The sequence below is a fragment of the Schistocerca cancellata genome, chromosome 11 (assembly GCF_023864275.1).
Source record: "Schistocerca cancellata isolate TAMUIC-IGC-003103 chromosome 11, iqSchCanc2.1, whole genome shotgun sequence".
In the NCBI taxonomy this organism is placed as follows: domain Eukaryota; kingdom Metazoa; phylum Arthropoda; class Insecta; order Orthoptera; family Acrididae; genus Schistocerca; species Schistocerca cancellata.
In genome coordinates, this window is record NC_064636.1 from 21,624,365 (window position 1) to 21,645,966 (window position 21,602).

Genomic DNA, 21,602 nt, shown 5'->3' on the forward strand with positions numbered 1-21,602 from the left:
GCATATAATACAGGTCTTTCTGTGTATTTATGCAGAATATTGTTTTGTCAGATTTTACAACTCTCCTAAATAAGCACACATTCTCCTACCATGGCCTCTCTCTTCTATTTTTCACTAAGCAAAAAAAGTAATGCTATATTTTGAAAGCTTGGAGTTTTCATTGTTTTTGCCACAATAACAAAAAATATAATTTTGTATTTAACAAGGTTGGAGTTTTCATTTGGTTTCACTCAGACCATTAAATTCCCATCATATCAGTCAGCTACCAAAGCAGGTGATTTGTATCTCTTTCTCAAAGAGATATCTGGAAATACGATTTGTACCAGTCCTCCAACTATCCTTCATCAATTTTATTTTATCCATTTATATTTCCAATTTTATGAAAAAAATTATCATTCTGGAACAAACGACATTTCAGTCCTACTGGAGGTTCCACTGACTGTTCAAAAGCTCACTTTGAAAATGATTTATTTTCTGGCACAAAGACACACAATTTCAGTATGACTTTATCAGTTTTGACCATCACTCGCCATCTAGAGGTCATCAGCCAACAATGTGGTTTCCTCAGTGGTTAGAGTGAACTATAGCATCTGTCACAACCTGCAGATGGCAGGTGACAGTCGAGAAAGGTACTGAAATTGTGGGTCACAGTGCCGGCAAACAAATTATTTTCAAACCATGACATTTATCAGCTGGAATTATGATTCTCCCTGGAAAATCAGTCCTACAGAGAGTTTTGGCTCAAAGTTTGACTCCCTCTCCTATGTTGCTGTGTTGACCTCCCCCCCTTCCCCTCACACACACACACCAGAGTTTCTGGACGACATTTAGAGAGCGGACGCTGTCGCTATGGACGAGTGAATGCGCGCAGACACCTACCACAGTCTTCCTCGTCGGACCCGTCCCTGCAGTTGCGTTGGCCGTCGCACCGCTGGTACTCTGGCACACACTGACTTCCGTCGGCACAGGGGAACTCACCCGGGACGCACACTCCCTCTTTCGGTGGGAAGTTCCCGTTGAGTGCAGAGAAATTTTTGGTGGTAGGAGGAAATGTGCATAGAGCGCAAAGGTCAACAGGAATGTGGGTGCGGGGACGGAAAAAGAAAGGGGTGGAGGGGAAAAAAAAGAAAAACAACAAAAAGCATACGTGAGAAATGAAAAATTACAACCAATACAGTGCCAAATAAAAGGGTGCTGCTATGCTGAGGGTTCTCCCAGGCACTTCACCACATACACTAAATACATGTGCAAATCTGACAAACTGCTTTTTAAATGCAGTTACAAAGATAAAGTCAAAGAATTTTTAAAAAATGGCTAACAATACATGCATGCCTGGTTCTACAGTACAGGGTGTGGTGCAACTTACAAGGTCAGTGATGTGGTGCTGATATGGTGGCCAAATTACAAAATTAACAGCAGAGGGGAGCAAATCGTGCAATTAACTCTCGTGCCATGAATTCTGAACTGAATAGCATTAATTCCACAAATAAAATGGTTAAATTTTGGAGGTTTTCGTAGAACTGAACAGGCAGTCTGTAAACTCTACATGTCTACTCTATTAGCCTACTGCTACAAAAACGTTTCCAAGAAACAGTTAAAACAATTTTGAAACAGTATTTCTACCAGCATATAAGTGTTTCAGGTGCAGAACTTGCTGATCTTCTCCACTTGTCATTTTAATGTATACAATGGTTGGATGCAAGTTTTGAATTCAGATAATGTACAGAACATCAACAACCCCAGAGAAAAGATCCACTACTCTTAGATTGATGGAAAAAAAAGCACCACAGATCAATGATATGTAACCTGCCTCACTACTGCCAACTAGCAACACATTTATAGCAAAATCTAAGCTAGTATTATCATATAAAATCTCTAAGAGTATTTTATGAAATGGTCTTCACATAACAGTAACTTCAAAATTAAGGAAATGATGCCAAGTAAGAAAGGTCACCAACAAGGACCAAGCATCATCTGACCCAAACGACATCCATATATGCTATCAAGCAGTAGAAAAAAAGTTATATGTATAACATGCAAAAATATACATCCATATGTTCAAGATACGTAAACCGATTATCAGATAAAAATTTATGGCCTTAATGTGCAAATCTACTGCTGAATACTGAACATATCAGGGCCTACATTTGAACTGTTTTTCATCAATATTCTTATCATATATGTGTATCGAGCCACTTCAGTTTGAAGTTTCTCCTTTATATCTGTCATTCTACCGATAAAGATATCAATTTTTATCCCAACAACATTTAAATACTGACTTAACAACAACAAATATATTTAGAAACCTCTGTGAATATACACTGATATATTAAAATTTGTTCAATTAATGTTTAAAATCTGAAGTATTGGCAATACATTATTAAGTTGTAATGACTAAGTTGCATCAATTCTTTATTTACAATGATAATCTTTTATTGTCAAGTGGGAATTATTGTCATTTTTAATCGACTTCAGTTTCATCACAAAAATTAAAAATACAAGAGCAAATTAATGCCGCCTTTCACAAATCTAGTGGGCAGTTTGCATAAACAAGTCGACAATATGATCTAAGAAATGTCGACTACAGGTAATTCTTATTAATGACTTTAACTAAAGATTTGGGCACATTCACATTTAGCATGCCTGTGATACTTATTGTGCAAATCATTTGACCAATTTCTAGGTGTAAGATCCGAGCACGAAATGATGTGCAAAACATATTCACTCATATGGCATGCACCACAAAATATGTATGCCTAGCATCTAAGCCACGAATAAGCCATCAAAGTTCATTCGGTACACAAACACAGCTTTAATTTGCACAGTCGACTGAAATAACCTTGGATGTGCTGAGGACACAAATGAACGTTACTGACAATTTTTTATATACCTACCCAGCCTGTATAACTTAAGACACCACTTTTTAATCACACAACATGGGAAAAAAGGAGGGATTTTTAGAACAGCTAATAACACGTCTTACACACATTCACAAATACAACTTGATTAATGTATGCCCATGAAGCACACTCAGCGTAAAACTACTGTGAATTACGAACACCATTTAATTTGTTGTAGCTAAATGTTCACAGCAGGCTACTGCAATCTAGAATAAGTTCAAGCGTTACAACTGAACCCCCCACAGTTGCAACTGCTTTCAGGACTGCTACAAGCATTTGACATACAAAAAGTATATCCACTGCTGTTCCCCAAATGCACACTCTCTGTGGACTGGTGATGTGCAATCTTCAGCTCAAGCATTATTCTCACAACACAATCTTTTATGTTGCCTCTGCATCTGAAATAGGGCAGAAGTAAAAAAACAGCAAACCTGGAATGCATTCAGTTCGCTGGAAGCCTTCATCACTGCCACTGTTGCTTTTAGTGTTATATGTTTCTTCCGAAGATTCAGTCACGTTAGTATTGCGAGGGAATGCAGGAAACCATTGCCACTTTTTCACACGAATTATTCTGCAGTAGCAAACTATTCTCCGAAAATTATTATGCATTAGACTCCTCCTTCACAGAGATGACTTCTTCTGTCGAACAATTGTTCTTCTCAGGGGAAAACAGATTTGTAATCAAAGCACAGACATATCCACCACAGGCTTAAAACACACATCTAGGAGCAACAATGGCTCAAAAGGGCATCATAGAAAACTTTTGGGATCTTTTTAACTTCTCCTAATTTTCTGTTATCCCACATCAGTGTGCTGCTATGTATGTTATGGGCCATCTTCAGAATTCTGGAGAGTCTAAACACAAAGTAATACAGTGTTCTGTCCTGAGTGCTTTTATTTAAATATATTGAGCTGCTGTCAGTCCAGCGATAACCGTGGGCAATGAAGATGGCTAGCTAACCTCACTTTTGAGTCCTACCACATTCTACCAGATGTTCCACTACCATTGCCCTTAAATGAGAGCTATTGTAGCGCTGCTTCCTCACGGGGTAAATAGCGCACTTGTGGGCACTTGGTTGCAACGGAAGAAGCAGAATACAGAGCGTCATTCAACTGTTTAATTTTTTTTTTCTTCTAATAATTTCCGGGTATGCAGCCGGATCCCGTCGACATTCTGCCGCGATATTTCGGCCCAGAGACGTCCGGCCATCATCAGGTGAGTACACAACTACTGAAGAGCCCAGTGTGTAGCACACAGAGTAGTTGTGTACTCACCTGATGATGGCCGGACGTCTCTGGGCCGAAATATCGTGGCAGAATGTCGACGGGATCCGGCTGCATACCCGGAAATTATTAGAAGAAGAAATACGCCGGGAAAATTTCAGAAGTCACAACTGTTTAATTGTTCGGCCTTTTGAATACAGCCATAGCACTGACGAAATCATCTCTGTTGACTCTGTGCATCGGTAGGAATATATTGCCGAGATGTGCTGGAATTGAAAAACAATAGTGGGAATCAACTGCCGCGGCAGTTCACTGAAATGTAAGTACATCAGGCCGAATTAAAAGCAAACGACGCTTCTGTATGTCACTTCCCCTAGTGGTTTCCGTGAGAAGTAAAGCAAGAACATTTTTAATTTGCGAATGGGGGCACTATGTGCTACACACTAAAATATTTGGGGGTCGTATAGTGAGCAGTATTATCACACTTACCTTTGTTAAGCCGCGAATAAAGCTTACGCCCATCATTATTAAACTTCATTTTCAATGTTAACTTTAGCTTGTTTTTCCGCAGTGGCGCTTCATTGGTTTCGTTGTCTGACGACGAATCCATTAATACAGAAATACTGCAATTGTTACAGCCCGGCAACAACCACCAATTGTTCAGAACGAATTCTGGCTCTCAGCGAGTTCGAGGTAATGGCCGTGCAGGTTCGCCAACTTAGCTCTCTTCTGATTAAAAGCTGAACATTTTAATTTCAGTAACGTTTACAAGACTGTCTGTTAGTTTTAATCACTCACAGGAAGAAGAGAGTATATAATGCGAAATATATTCTGTTTTAGCGTGATCGGAATTTTTACGTATCCTTACAGTTTACCCAGCATCTTGTTTTTTTATAGGAAAATCGAGGTAATCCCGCCTAATCCGTTTACCTGGCAACCTTGTTCAAATGTGGTACATGGCAGATGAGCCAACATCAGGGAACAGAAACTCCCTCACATTACAGCGGTGCTTTGGATAAATTTCAAATATTTTCGAGCTTTATTTACTGCGTATATTGTCATCCTTAAAATGCGACACACGCTTCCGAAGACGAAAATCGAATTTCGGAAATCGTTGCCGGCTGTGGTGATTACATGTGTATCCTGAATCGATTTTGCTAGCCTGGCCAAATGTCGGTTTTACAATCCTTAATCGTTTAACACAAACCGCCTCTGGTTACCAGCTGTTACAGTTTCCGATTCAGTCAGCACTACCAGCTGTTTCTCTTATATTAAATGTAGGCGGTGATTAGATTCTTGCTTCCTTGTTGCTCTTTGGTGCACAAATCGCCACGCGCCATCTAGATCAGGCGATATTTTTTATGAATAATCCAACAGCCTACACACGTTTCTCAAAGATTGACCGCCTACATGGGAGAGAAAATCGATTGTGGAAGAGAAAATCGACATAGTTGATGTTGGAGTTACTACGTACACATTGGGCTTCCAAATTCGATTTTCATATATTTCCCAATAACTCTTCCGCTAACTCGTAGAAACGCTCCGCTATCAATTACTGAAGTGTGGTTCTAACTGGCGGATGTCGCCTTTCATAATCGATATTGGCTCCTTTGTAAATGCTCAACAATTTTATGCTTGGGTAGTCAAGTTTTAAGTTAGCTAATGTGGACGAAACGATTTTATGTGGATTGAAGTAAAGAACAAGACATTTATTTCCTTTTTTTCTTCTGATGAAATGCCCATGTTATCCTTATTTGAAGGAAGGATATGCATAAATTAACATAGTACTGTTATAGCATAACACATTCAGGTGTTTTATTGATGGTATTTAATTCACATGATTGATTTCGAAATTATGCAAATGAGCTTATATTCACTGTTCATTTATGTTTTACTCATAGCACATCTGAAGGTTTAACCGATTAATTTCGAAATCGATCATGTAAATTGAATACTGGTAACGCCAATAAAACAGCAAAATATATTATCCAATGATTGTATAACAATGGAATACAGGTTAACGACACCAAATTTCCATATATGAAAGCGAACCACGATACACACATAACGATATTTCCCGCATAGCAAAAATAGAACTGGTTGGCAAGAATCCTATATTCTGCATCACTGGATAATTTATAAGTTCTATACCCACCCTACGGCATTTTTAAGAGGCAAATGCACGCTTGTAGAAATGATACCATATTTCATCAGGCTAGCATATCAACTCAGGTCTAACATGTAACAGGACATGCCACATTCGGTTTCCTAACTTTCGGTATTTGTCTCCCGGGCTTTGTGTAGCATACAAACATAGGGCATGTCTATTAGAAGCACTACTGAGAAACGTGTTTACTTAACTCAGTTTTGGGGATCCCACGTACTACAGCCAAGCAGAAAGTAATACCTCATTTTTTTCTCCTTGATTAAGACGATAATGTAGTAATAATGAATTTGGTGCACTTCTGCAAACCACCTTCTACAGCCCACCCCACTAACAGCGACCTATATCATCAGATGACGACGACACTGGGTAAGTTTAGAAAATGGCCGACATTGACGCACGTAAAAAAGACAGTGTTCTGTGACTGAATTCCTTGCTGCAGGAGGTGACACGTCAAATCACAGAAATGCTGAAGAACGTGTGTGGAGAAACTATGGTGGGCATCAGCACCGTTAAACGACGAATTCATCGCAGTAAGAGAAGTTGACGTGCGAACATAGTTCACTGGTACAATCGGGACGCAACAGCCGGCCAGCGACTCGAGGCCTATGTTTTTCGTGGGTGAATGTTGCAGATGTTATCGATCTTTCTTTCTTTGAGTTCACACGTCTATGGGCAGTGTAAAGTAACTTTGTCATGACTTTCTCTTCTTTTCTAATTTCCGGTGTTAACAGTTCTTTCATTCGGTCCTTTTCTTCTTTCACCTGTTCATACGGTGATGCGCTTTGCCCTGAACCACCTACTTTGAGTTTCAAAAGTCTCAGATATCTTTTTAGTCAATCTTTCTGGGATCATTCTAACCAAGAGCCAATAAAACGAAATTCCCTGTTTCCTGACAGCGTCAAATAGTTTTATTGTTTGGGTGCTGATTTCATCATTCCTTCTTTTCATCCATGTACTTTAAACTTTTCTTAGACCTAGTATTTTCCATCGTATCTTCCATTCCTTTTTCTCCTACTCTTAAATTTCTCCCTTTTTGTTGAGGGCTAAACAATCTGCTGTATGAAAGCACCCTGGTTATACTGTAGTAATGGATTTTTGTATTTACTGAGCATAATTGTTTTATTGTATGTGTCCTTAATTAATTGTAAAGTATTTTTTCATTTCCATTTTATGGGCTCTATTTTTGTTTGTTTCTTTACCTACGTATTTATATTTATTCACTCTGTTGTCTGTAATGTATCTGGCACTTAGGAAATTTGGGGCATTTTTAAAGTTCATTACGAATTAAGCCTTCAGAAAAGAAATTTGTAAGCCAGCCTTTTACAGTAACTCTTTCAGCAGGGTCAATTGCTGTACTGATGTTTTCAGAAAATATTGCTAAATAATCTGCAAAAGCTGTTCAGTTTGACATTTGAGCTTTTATATCCCACTCTGATTTCTCGGGTTCCTTTTTCTTGAAGTCTTAATTTTCCATTCCCTTACTGCCTTTCCCAAAAAACAGTTGAAGAGCATTACCCATCCAGATGGCAGCACATGTTAGCAAGCTGCCTCCCGGATGCAGGGAGGAGCCCCAGCCACAAACTGAATTCACCTGGTGTGTTAACGATGAGCACTAGTTGCTAGGTGCCTGGATGTGGATTTTAGGCAGTTTCCCATATCCAATTGCATGAGTAATGTGCTGGTACTGATGTCCCACCTAAGTTGCACAATTCACAAACATTTCGAAAATGTCTCACATTTTCACACAGGTAACACTAGACACAGGCAGATGGGGTACATAAATTCCATCCTCTGGGAGGCTGTATCACTAACACTTCCAAATCCAAATTAGTATGTTGACCACTTGAAGAGATGAGATAAGATCAGCAAAAAGAAAAAAAAAACATTGAAGAGCATTGGGTGGGCCCATCATCTTGCCTTACACCAGATTTGATTTCAGATGGTCGAAATTTCTCCATGGAATTTAATTTTGGACTTCGTTTCTGCAATGTTTCCTCAAGCCGTATTCCCCTAGTGTATCGGACAGTGTCATCTTATGTATCGGCATTTATTTTTCTTGCAAAATAAATTCTTTTTAAAAAATGAGGTCTTACTTCATGACTGACTCTCACAGATCTAGTAAAGTATACCCGCATAGACTTTGTCGATCTTACAGCTCCCGTCAGTCGAGTGCCGCCGCACCGAATCTCACAACTCACCACATCTCTCCTCATCCGAGTAGTCGGGGCAGTCAAATGTCCTGTCACAGTGGCGGCTGGCCTCGATGCACGTCCCGTCCCGGCACGTGAACTGGGAAGGTGCACAGGTGGTTGCCGAACCACTGTCCGGTGGCGAAGGTTCCGCTTTTGGGTGCAACGGCAGACAGCACAGGCAGAGGCGCAGGTGCAGGTGGGGGAACAAGCAGAAACACCACGACCATTAAGCGGTGCGCCAGGCTCAGCACAGATAACATGTCAATCTATCCATTCCTCTCAGTGGCATTCTCAGGGATATGCTGTAAGGGTACTATTACGGTTACACTTATTAATAATCGATAACAGCCACCTACTGCCAGTGACTGCCATATCGTTGACTTCCTATGAGGTTCCAGACGTGGCAGTTCAGTGCCAATAGTCGGGGAGCCCCCAATTAGACTGCACACACTTGGCAGACATTTGAGAGACATCAGTGGGTTAGAAGTGGCCAAAGGTGTCAGTCAGGTTACGTTCCACGTGCGAAATAAGTTATTACAGTTGAGGAAATATTAGTTCTATTGAAAGTGAGAAGTGATGACAATAGAAGATATGTTTTTTGTGTATGTATTATCAGTTCTGTGAATTTATAAGTGAAGCATTGAAAGTTGTAAGTAGTAGAAGAGGACTGTGGAGTAATATGTTAGTGGCAGCCATTGATGGCACTTGGAAAACTGAATATTAGAAAGGTGAATGTCGACAGAACTGGATACCATAAGCTGTGACGTAAGTTATTGAGGGAGCTACAGAGACAGTTAAGTCTTTGCGAACGTAAATTATATGGGGGAAACTTTTCCTTTTGGCTAAGACAGAATGAGTGATATGGGACTATCTAAAAACTATAAACAACTTGTACAGAAATCAGACTGAAAAATCAAAGGACATGTCAGGGAAGCGGTAATTGGGAAGGGAGTGAGGCAGGGATGTAGCCTATTCCTCAAGTTATTTAATTTGTGCATACAGCAAGCAGTAAAGGAAACCAAGGAGAAAATCTGGAGAGGGGAAGTTTCAGGGAGCAGAAATAAAAAGGTTTGCCGACGACATTGTAGTTGTGTCAGAGATGGCAAAGAACTCAAAAGACGAGTTGAATACAATGGATAAGGTCTCGAAAAGAGGTTATAAGGCGAACATCGACAAAAGTAAAACAAATGTCACGGAATGCAGTCAAACTGAATCGGGTGATACTGAGGAAATTAGATTATGAAATGAGACAGTATGAGTGGTAGATGATTTTTGTTATTCAGGCAAAAGAATAAATGATGATGACTGAAGTACAGAGGAGGTACTGAACTGAATTTGGAAAGAAATAAATTTATGGCACGACTTGACTAAAAACGGATGCTCGCACAGGACAGACTAGGGTGGAGTGATGCAGCAGAACAGTCTCCGCACTGCACATTGCAGCAACAAGGAAAGGAGGCAATGCTCTTTGACTTACAAGAAATGTATTTTTATTTATGCACGATCTCTGGACTGTTTCTGTTTTGTATCTGAATGCTTGTCAGTGATACAAATACATGTGTATAACGACTTGCAGTGTTCTATTGGCTGCAAAATTTTGAGAGTAGCTTTGCAATTGGTTCTAATGTATAACTTCACTGTTGTAATACAACAAGTGACACATAATGACTAATTTATAGTAAGTGAAGCACAAAGCAGACTACTGGCTACAACCAGGGAAATAAATTCTCGTGTAATTCACCTGAAGAGGCTGTGAACCCTCCAAACGCATCAAGAATGAAGATATAGGTGTCAGATACAGGTAACTATTTTAATTTCTTTTAAAGAAACTGGTTTAATGAAAAGTTTCTAACCCTAGCAACATATACACGGAAGTAGTCCTCAAATGCTACTCAAACGTCTCAGGCCATACAGTGCGGAATCTCGGGCTTGACAGATTAATACTACACGCCAATCCCCGATTGCAGTGATCTAGCCAGCAACAAGTTTACACAGCATATCCCTCCACAGAATGACCAAAAGAAATGGAAAGATATCATGGCAGCAACTACTACTACTAACGAAGCATTTGGCACACTGATTGCGCAAACATTCTCTGCATACACGATCACAACAACGGCAGCCTTGCTCGTGCAGTTTTGGCAGTACTGCCTGTCCGTGATGAGGCAACTTCCACACGGCACACAGAAGCTCTGGCAGTCTTTCCGAAACCAAGCCGACATCTTCGAGGGGCAGTAGCAGACACTGGAAAGCGACTGTGCGAAGCAGCAGACGTGGCACAAAGGGCAAGATCATCCACTCCCTGCAGGGGGTAACTGAAAAGCTGATTCGACAACACAGACATTCAAAATGGCTGACAATCACACTGACAGACGTACTGTATGAAAAGTGTGGCTAAGGTTACATGTTAGCGAAAAATTTCTGCCCTAATTCATGCTTCTGACAATGCTGATACTTCACAGAATGGTGCAGTGTGCAGGTGGCATAAGTTTACATGCAACTGTGACTCCAGAAGCACTCTCTGTGCTACAGAGGCTTGAACACAGGCATTGCTTCGATCCACTTGTCGTACACTTATATATGTCGGTTCGGAACTGCAACATGCAATAGACACCTGTACTAATTTTTATTTTGACCGTCAGTTTTGGCCACAACCTGATGATCCTTGCGCCATCTGCACCGAAGAACAGCTTACATCACTTGTATACAATAGTGATAACTTACATAAAGGCTTATAACCCATTTTTCGTCAAGTATACGTGCATTATACACAGAGTGTCACCAAATTATACAAAGAATGTACTTATAACATACACATTTAACAGTGTGTTACACGGCTGCAACAATTAATAAAAATCTTGAAATGTTCCAGTTTGGTATAACTTGTGACTTAACCAATCATGTACTTCCATTTTCCAGTGTAAACTACGAATATGTTTGAGATAATCCTAGTGCCTTTTTTTTACTGCTGTAACTGCCTGAAGACCTTACGTAGCACACTCTAGATACTCCAAACATTTTTTTTACTGTTGATATATTTCAACTAGTGGCATACTCCACTAAAATTCAGAAAAACCATTGTAGGAGTTAGATCTTAACTATGCAAATGAAACTGTTACAATATCATCATATAAAAACATTTAAAATAGGTATATATGAATGCATTCAATAATAGTTCATTATTGTTATTCATGTGTATTGATAGTTTAACTGGAGGGCAGAAGTACACAATTAGTTATATCACAAGTTATCAAAATGGAGCATTTCAAGATGTTTATTAATTATTTCAGTCATGGAATTCACAGTTGAATACATTTTTTATGTATATTCTTTGTGCAATTAAGTGATACTCTATATATAATGCAGGTATACTCAAAGAGAGACAATTTATCTGTGTGTGTGTGTGTGTGTGTGTGTGTGTTCTCCTTTGGTACATTGTCTAAGAATAGTCAGTTTGTGACCCAGTATGATGCAATTCCTAACCTGTATTAAAGTTGTTGAACAGCGCCTACACAAAATATTATTCATATGAATATGAAGGCTAAAATTGTACTGATATGGTAATCAACAGACTACTTAGAAGTAATCTAGTTAAAGTAAACAGCGAAAGGCCACATTTTGCTCCAAAAGCACATCACAAAAATCATGCCAGTTACATAATCTCCTTCAATTACAGCACAGCACTGAAGAAAAAAAAATGATTGCTGAAGTATAAAGAAATTCATTTTCACTCACTACATCAACAATAATAAAAACAAAAATTAAAATTTATAACAACTTATTCAGTGTGGGAAGCAATGCCAATACAATATGTCTGTTACCGCTCAGTGCTGAAAAAAATTATTCCTGAAGTGTAGGTAGTCAAATTTTACCCGCTACAATGCACAACACATTTAACAAAAACAAAAATTACAAGAATTCATGTCAGCACAGGAAACAATGCAAGCACAGTATACGTAAAACTTGAGAGACATGTAGAAAGCATCTAAAATACACAGCACAGACAAATACACTATCGTAACAACTTTTTCTTTTTGTAATGAAAGGTAAACAACACCAACACTGCGCTGTAAAAGAATGTACAATTCTACTGGTGCGCAAAATAAATATTAAATATATTTCAGCTGGAAACAAAAATGCAAGGCTGCAAATTTAAAAAAAAATGTATAACAACAATGTTGTGGTGCAGTAAGCAATAAAGGAAAAAAATGGTAACAACACAGTGAAAATAAATTGTGTTTTTTTTTTTTATCTGTGGGCTACGAAAACCAGATAAATATGGTGAGGTGCATGATCAGCAAGATAGGAAGTGCTCTGGTGAAATCTGAAAAAAATAAGAAAGGGTACTAAGGACAACGCATTCACACTACAAACAAAAATCTGACACAGTAATATACAAAAATCATTTCAGTAGGTTAAACAGGGACAAACAAAAATTTTGGAAAGTAATTTGTGAGAGTGTTCTTGTGTTATCTGCATGTGTACTTTCATGAAAGTTATGTTCAGTTACTCAAAATGACAAAACCTGGAGATTAGTGCACAGGGTCAAAGCTGAAACGTTGACGGTCACGTGGCTGCAGGTGACAAAATGCAACACAGTTTTTGCAAAAGTCTGCCGGACGGGGAACCCGACCCTCATCATTCACAGGCAATGCTATGATGCAGACTGGAAAAATTCATTCTGGAAACAATCCCCTAAGCTGTCGATACGCCACGTCTCTGAAATATCCTCCGTTCCAAGAGTACTAGTTCCGCAAGGTATGCAAGAGAACTAGTTAGGTTACAAGTATGAAATGAAGGAGAAGAGATGCTGGCTGAAGTGAGGATTTGAGAGTTTTGCTCAGATAGCTCGCCGGGTAGAGCACTTGCCTGCAAGAGGCAAAGGTCCCAGGTCTGACTCGTGGTCCGGCATACAGTTTTAAATTGGCAGATAGATACATACCCACAAGCAAAGTGAAAATTAAAATATTCAAAATTTGTATGTACTGCTGAGGTCTGCTGAAGCACGTTTTGTTCTGAAGAGATTGAACACTTGGGCCACCGAGAATTATGAGTGTATTCAAATAAAGATTCAATTATCACCTCCAAACAATAAAATCATGTAATTAATTTTTTTCTTAACTTGCAAGTATATGTCTGTAGTCTTGCTACACACTTAAACTGCCATGCCACAGAACACTAGAACGTCACTGGAGAGACCAAAACAAAATCGTGCAGTCCGCCAATAAAGTGAAGTATTGCACAGCACATATGAGGGGCAGTGAAATGAAAACCAAACAGGCCCACGGAAAGATTCCTTTTAAAAGTAATCACCACATGTGTCAAGACATTTATCCCAATGGGAGATGAGATGATCAATTCCCGATTCGTAGAACTCCATCGACCAATAACTGATCCACAACCGCACCCACTGTCACACTTTTTCGTCCAAGCACGTATTTCTTCAGTCGCTAAAGCTGTGAAAATCACGTGGTGAAGGATTGGGGCCATACGGAGGACGTTACAGTGTTTTCCGAGTAAATCACTGAAGCGTAGCCTTCGTACGATTGGCAATTTGGGGGCAGGTGTTATTGTACAACAGGTCACTCCATCTGACAGCATTTGTGGGCCTTTTGACTTTATTGTGCAACACATTTTCCACAAAGTGTATTCATAGAGCTGTGCACTGACTGTGATTTCACACTCGAGGAATATGACAAGCAGAGGGACCCTGCAGTCAAAGGAGGTCACAGTGACTGTATCGGAAATTGTCTCGAGACCTGAAGATTTCTTTGAAGGCGGAGACATGAGATGTTTCCACTGCCGGCTCTGTGCTCGCCTTCGGGCTGTCGGACGGTACCGTCCTCTCGCACGGTGATGCGTGCTCCAATATTGCCAATCGGGCGAAGGCTGTCCTTCCTCAGTTTGGTTGGAAAACACTGCAGCATGCTCCTTACAGCCCAGAGCATTCACCGTGTGGTTTTCACGTATTTGGTGACCAGAAGAATGACACGCGTTAGACTTCTGTTATGGTCGGATGAGGAAGTGCAAAATGGGTGCGGTTGTAGATTCATCAGTGGCTAATCACATTCTATGAAATGGGAGTTGATTATCTCATATCTCGCAGTGGATAAATGTCTCGTCTCAAAATGTGTGGTGATTACTTTTGAATGGAACCAATCCATGGACCCCTTGTGGTTTTTATCTGACGGCTGCTTCCAGTGTTCTTCACAAAGCAGTAACAATATGCACAGAGTTGTCGCAAATGTTTGGCAACATTATATGCCACAGTGATTAGGTGTCCGCAGACACTAACAGTGTAGTCACAACAAGTCTGAATGACAAGGAACCGAGTGGCATACCGTCTCTCTGTGAAGAACTGGAAATTACAGCACGAGACTCCACGACCATCCTATCACAGTCGAGACGAGAGTATGAAAAGCAAAAGTCAGTCACGCGTCAGTTTTCAAAATCTTGCACAGCATATCGAATGTGACAAAGGTCGCCGCCCGCTGTGTAGTGCGACTGCTCACACCCATTCAGAAAGCACGCATAACCGAGGCAGCGATGGAAATCCTGCAGCTGTGTTGGGCCAATCGAGTGGCTTCTGCAGCCGCCTAAGCACTGCGGACATAGACAAGTGCTGGCTGAATTGTTGTGACCCCGAGACAAAGGAAGCAAAGCAAGGAACGGAAACTTACAGATACACCGTATCTAATAAAAGGCGAAAAGCCAACTGCCGTCAGGCAAGGTGATGGTGAGTGTTTTCTGGGCTACCATATTGTGGTGCTAACAGATTATGTTTGTAACAGGCAAACTGAAACGGAATCATACTCCTGAACTTTCGTGACAGGATAATGGGAAACTGTCGAGGTGAAGCACTGGAGGACGGTATCCAAGGGGATGTTTTCGCTCCACCACAGTGCCTCAGCTTATTCACCACAGCAAAGTCACTACGTGCTGCTTCTCTGGACTATCAAACTTTGTCTCGCCTCTCGAATTCCCCCGCATGTTGTGTATTTCCAGAATGACGCCGAGGTCACTTTCAGAGAGGAATATTTTCTGAATAGCCGAAATGCAAACTTGTTCAACCGAGATCTCTGCCAAATCGTTCTTCGTTCAGAAAAAATGTATCACACAGAAGTGCAAATACATGAAGATGAACTGACACCAACACCAAATTTCTTGGTTGCTGCTCGATACTTTTGAAGGAAGTGAGACTATGCTTCAATGCCCCATCAACATCGAGGTCATTGGAGACTGAGCACGTGCTCAGATTTCAGAAGGAGGGGTAAGAATATCGGCTGGCCCTTTCACAGGAACCATTCCAGCATTTGGCTGTGGTGATTTAGGGAAATCACAGAAAACCTGAATCTGGACGGCCGGGTGAGGATTTCAGCCGTCTCTCTCCGGAACGAGAGTCCAGTGTACTACACACTGCACCACCTCATTCGGTATTTTCGAGGTGATAATTAAAACTGTATGACAGCCCCTCATACTGAGTATGCGGTGCCAAACTGCAAGATATAAATGGAAGTACTTGTGTTTCCAGAATAATTTTACATTTCTCCACTATTAATAAAAACATGCATCCTTAACAATAATCTATTTTTAATCATAATAGTGTTACATGAATTTTATGTAAAATCATTTTGTTAATGGTAGAACCAAGAATTCACATAAAAGGACACATGCAGATATTGTATAAATTTGATGTATAGTGAGCAAAATGTCATTGTGCACAATTCAACATGGGAGAAGTTAGTGTCACTCCCAGCTTGTGCAGAACTTGACGCTACCACAAAACTCGATAGCAGTCAACAACTGAAGAAATCTGGACACATCGTATTGGATTTCGTTGTATTTCACTGTTTTCATATTATAAGTTGCGTGTTATGACAGTATGACTTTCCAAGGCAACAACACATTGAAGATTTATCACAAACACCTCACTCACCACATGAGCTGTTATAATTAAATGACAGTTAATGAGACACTGGTAATAAAAGCTTTCAGTAGATCCTAAAACAAACAATACTGTTGTTCGAAGGTGTATGAGCTCGTCATGGTATAGTGCTTTAGGACATGAAGTTACGGAACTGAAGGAAGTAGGTTCATGTCTGTATATATTCTAGCTTTTTTTTTCCATCTTCGTGTTTTTAACATATTCTAAAACTATCTTATTAATGTAACAAAAACATGATCTGTAATATAAGAACACTCTCTCTCAAGGGTGAGTTCGTTCCATTTCATGACTTCAGTCTGATTAAAAAGAGAGATTAAATTACTGCAAGTGCAACAAGCAGCAATGACATTTAGAACCTCGCTTGTCACAAATATTTAGCTGTTTTTTTTTTTTCTTTTTCTTTTTCTGAATATGTTGCAACATCTGTGGATCCACTCACACGCGGGAGAAATTGCGTCACTTGCAGCCTGCTGGGATGACTGCTATCTAGTTTAGTGGTCCCATTGAGTGACACGCCATTTTGACGCCACTTCCGAATAAGCCAGGAGTGAAACTACTGTGACCCATTTAAATTAGTTACTGTTGTGACTGATGTTCAATGTGCCTCTCCAAAAAGCTGTTACATGTTTTTCCTATGCTGTTTTGGCAGATATTTGCAATTTTGTTTTTGGAGATTGTCAAGTAGATGGAGTGAGTCCAAACAAATAATGTTCGAATGTGACTCATGTGAAAATGTCATCTTCCTCGTTAGACAAATTTTTAAAAAGGTTTTATTTGTGCTTCTATTAAACTGGAAATCACAATAGACTAATCTGACAATATTCCCCCATGGGCAAATAAAACTTCACTGCAAGAGCTTCCTGGTCATTACAAGACAAAAATCAATCTTTTCTGTTCAACACGGCGTGTCGCACAATACAATCGGCGAGCGGTACTATTTGTTTTGTCAACTCCATCTACAAACTGCAAAATTAAACTGAAAAATATGCAAATATCTGCCAAAACAGCAGTGAAAATGTGACCTTATGTCTCTCCAGAGTAACATGGGGTATAGTAATCAGTCATTACCACAGCGATTATAGTGAAAAATAGTCGACACACACCCACACGTCGTATCACTGTGTGTGCACCTTCTGAACATTCTTTTAATTACACCCTAGTGGAGATTTTTTTTTTAAAAAAAGAGTAGGTAACAGTTTTATAATACTCCTGTAAGCAATAAGATAACCTGCTAAAGTTCACAGTTTGGTCTCTGCAGTTACCACAAACTAGACAACAGTAAGTTGCAGTCTGTGTAATTTAGTTTCTGTTATGTGGAAGAATTTTCCTCAGCATACAGTAAATTATACATATTGCGTGGCTTACATATTTTACAAGTACACCAGGCTACCAGTTATCCAGGTGCGAATGACACGGCTCGAGGATTCTTCGCAGATAACATTACTAAATGCCTAACCCGGTGCACGGTCCCATTTGCCGGTCGGCTTCTCACAACTTCCACAACTAATGCTGAGGTTTTGTCCATATCAAACACACCGAGTGCCAGCAATACCTCCTCTTCAACAGCTGCCACCCATTCCGTACCGAGTCCCGTCCGTGTGACCCGGCCACCCTCGGATGTCGCATCTGTAGTAACAAAAAGTCCCCCGCGAAATACACCGAGGGTCTCACTGAGGCCTTCACAGACAGTAATTATCCTCTCGATCTTCTACAGAAACAGATCCTGTGTCTTATCTCTCCAGTCACCCACCACCTCCAAAGCCCCATTGTCTGGCCACAGAGGACCAGTCCCTTCACGGCTCAGTACCACACAGGACTGACGGAATTGAATTACATTCTCCGCCGGAGTTTCGACTACCTCCTGTCGTGCCCCTCCCGCAGTGGTGTTTCACCGCCCACCGAACCAACACAATGTCCTCGTCCACCCCTACTCGACCCCTGCTCCCCTCGCTCTCGACCCCTGCCTCGTTACTCGTATTCCTGTAATGGACCTACACGGAAGACCTGTCCCGTACTTCCTCCCGTGACCACCTACTCCAGGCCGGTCCCTACTCCAGTCTGGTCGTAAGTGTCACCGATCCGATCAAAGGCAGGGCTACCTGTGAAACCAGTCGTGCGGCCTACAAGCTAAGCTGCAAGCACTGGGCTGGCTTTCTACGTGGACCCGACAACTGTCAATCTGTCTGTCCGTACGAACAGCCACCGACAACTTCAGTTGAGAAACAGCTGGACCACCCAGTTGCTGAGCACGCTGCCTGACGCAACTTTCTTTATTTCAGTGACTGCTTCACAGCCTGTGCCATCTGGATCATTTCTCCAACATCAGCTTTTCTGAACTGTGCAGGTGGGAATTCTCCCTGCAATATATCCTACCCCTGTAACCCTCCTGGCCCCAAGTTTCGTCACTCACTGTCCTTTCCCGTCTACCCCCTTCCCTGTTCCCATTCCAGCAGTACGCAGCCTTCTATTCCACCGACACATGCTCGGTCTTTTTATTTCTCTGCTTTCACACCGCCCCTCCCCCTGCATCTGACCTCCTGACTGCACCTTTCTCCACTTCCTCCCTCAATGCTCCAACAAGCAGCACTTTACCGTCCCCCACGCCTATCCTGCTGTTCCTCCCCCTCCCCACCCCAGCCTCCTCCTTACCCCCTACAACCCCCAGATTGCTTCTACCACCATGCGCTGTTGTTGCTCGCAGTCGGGTCCCGGCAGCCAGAGACAGTGGTCGTGTGCGTGTGAGTTGTGTTTGTGTAAATATACAGGGTGATCAAAAAGTCAGTGTAAATTTGAAAACTTAATAAACCACAGAATAATGTAGATAGAGAGGTAAAAATTGCCACACATGCTTGGAATGACATGGGGTTTTACTAGGGGGAAAAAAAAAAAAAAAGTTCACAAAATGTCCGACAGAAGGCGCGTGAAAGATCTCTTGCGTGCGTTGTTTGATGATGATCGTATACTCAGCCACCACTTTCGTCATGCTTGGCCTCCCAGGTCCCCAGACCTCAGTCCGTGAAACTATTGGCTTTGGGGTTACCTGAAGTTGCGAGTGTATCGTGATCGATCGACATCTCTAGGGAAGCTGAAAGACAACATCCGACACCAATGCCTCACCACAACTCCGGACATGCTTTACAGTGCTGTTCACAACATTATTCCTCGACTACAGCTATTGTTGAGGAATGATGGTGGAAATATTGAGCATTTTCTGTAAAGAACATCATCTTTACTCTGTCTTACTTTGTTGTGCTAATTATTGCTATTCTGATCAGATGAAGCGCCATCTGTCGAACATTTTTGAACTTTTGTATTTTCTTTGGTTCTAATATAACCCCATGTCATTCCAAGCATGTGTGTCAATTTGTACCTCTCTATGTACATTATTCCGTGATTTATTCATTTTTCAAATTTATATTGACTTTTTGATGACCCGGTATATGTTGTCTGTTTCAGAAGATGGTCTCCTGGCTGGAAGCTTAGTGTCTAGCAGTCTTTTTGTTGTGTATGTCTGTGACTCATCATCTACACTATATGGGGTGAGCATTAATAAAACTAACAAACTCCAGGGACGGATTCTTCGCTGGAAATGGAGGAAATAATGTCCTACGAACATGTGTCGGGAAATACACTGTTGCCACAGTAGATGGAACTGACAAATGAAAATTCCTCTGAGCACGTGCCGTACATACCTCGTGTGTTGCAGGCTGCGTGATTGATGCTGCATACAGTAAGCAGCAGAATCGTCCAGTATTCATGTAGGGAACAAGTTGAGACGGTGTTTATGTACGGCTAAGCATCTACATCTACATCCACATCCATATACTCCGCAAGCCACCTGACGGTGTGTAAGGTTACTTTTACTACCTCTATCGGTTCTCCCTTCTATTCCAGTCTCGTACTGTTTGTGGAAAGAAAGATTGTCGGTATGCCTCTGTGTGGGCTCTAATCGCTCTGATTTTATCCTCACGGTCTCTTTGTGAGATACACGTAGGAGGGAGCAATATACTGCTTGACTCCTCGGTGAAGATCTCGAAACTTACAGAGCTATGGAGTGTCTCTCTTGCAGAGTCTTCCACTGGAGTTTATCTATCATCTCCATAACGCTTTCGCGATTACTAAATGATCCTGTAACAAAGCACGCTACTCTCTGTCGGATCTTTTCTATCTCCTCTATCAACCCGATCTGGTACGGATCCCACACTGCTGAGCAGTATTCAAGCAGTGGGCGAACAAGCGTACTGTAACCTACTTCCTTTGTTTTCGGATTGCATTTCCTTAGGGTTCTTCCAATGAATCTCAGTCTGGCATCTGCTTTACCGACGATCAACTTTATATGATCATTCCATTTTAAATCACTCCTAATGCGTACTCCCAGATAATTTATGGAATTAACTGCTTCCAGTTGCTGACCTCCTATATTGTAGCTAAATGATAAAGGACCTTTCTTCCTGTGCATTCGCAGCACATTACACTTGTCTACATTGAGATTCAATTGCCATTCCCTGCACCATGCGTCAATTCATTGCAGATCCTTCTGCATTCCAGTACAATTTTCCATTGTTACAACCTCTTGATATACTACAGCATCATCCGCAAAAAGCCTCAGTGGACTTCCGATGTTATCCACTAGGTCATTTATATATACTGCGAATAGCAACGGTCCTACGACACTCCCCTGTGGCGCACCTGAAATCACTCTTACTTCGGAAGACTTCTCTCCATTGAGAATGACATGGTGCGTTCAGTTATCTAGGAACTCTTCAATCCAAACACACAATTGGTCTGATAGTCCACATGCTCTTACTTTGTTCATTAAACGACTGTGGGGAACTGTATCGAATGCCTTGCGGAAGTCAAGAAACATGGCATCTACCTGGGAACCCGTGTCTATGGCCCTCTGAGTCTCGTGGACGAATAGCGGGAGCTGGGTTTCACACGATCGTCTTTTTCGAAACCCATGCTGATTCCTACAGAGTAGATTTCTAGTCTCCAGAAAAGTCATTATACTCTAACATAATGCGTGTTCTAAAATTCTACAACTGATCGACATTAGAGATATAAGTCTATAGTTCTGCATATCTGTTTGGCGTCCCTTCTCGAAAACGGGGATAACCTGTGCCCTTTTCCAATCCTTTGGAACGCTACGCTCTTCTAGAGACCTACGGTACACC

The 21,602-nt window shown here is 41.1% G+C and overlaps 1 protein-coding gene across 1 annotated transcript in view; it reads right to left on the reverse strand.

The window, feature by feature from the left end:
* The window catches only part of LOC126108671 (basement membrane-specific heparan sulfate proteoglycan core protein), a 761,963-nt gene that overhangs the window by 296,149 nt on the left and 444,212 nt on the right, over positions 1–21,602 (reverse strand). The window contains exons 15-16 of the mRNA XM_049913980.1: positions 8,490–8,633; positions 880–996 (exon numbers count right to left, since the gene is read on the reverse strand). Coding sequence (XP_049769937.1) covers positions 880–996; positions 8,490–8,633 — 261 coding nt within the window. The remainder of the gene's footprint in view (positions 1–879; positions 997–8,489; positions 8,634–21,602) is intronic.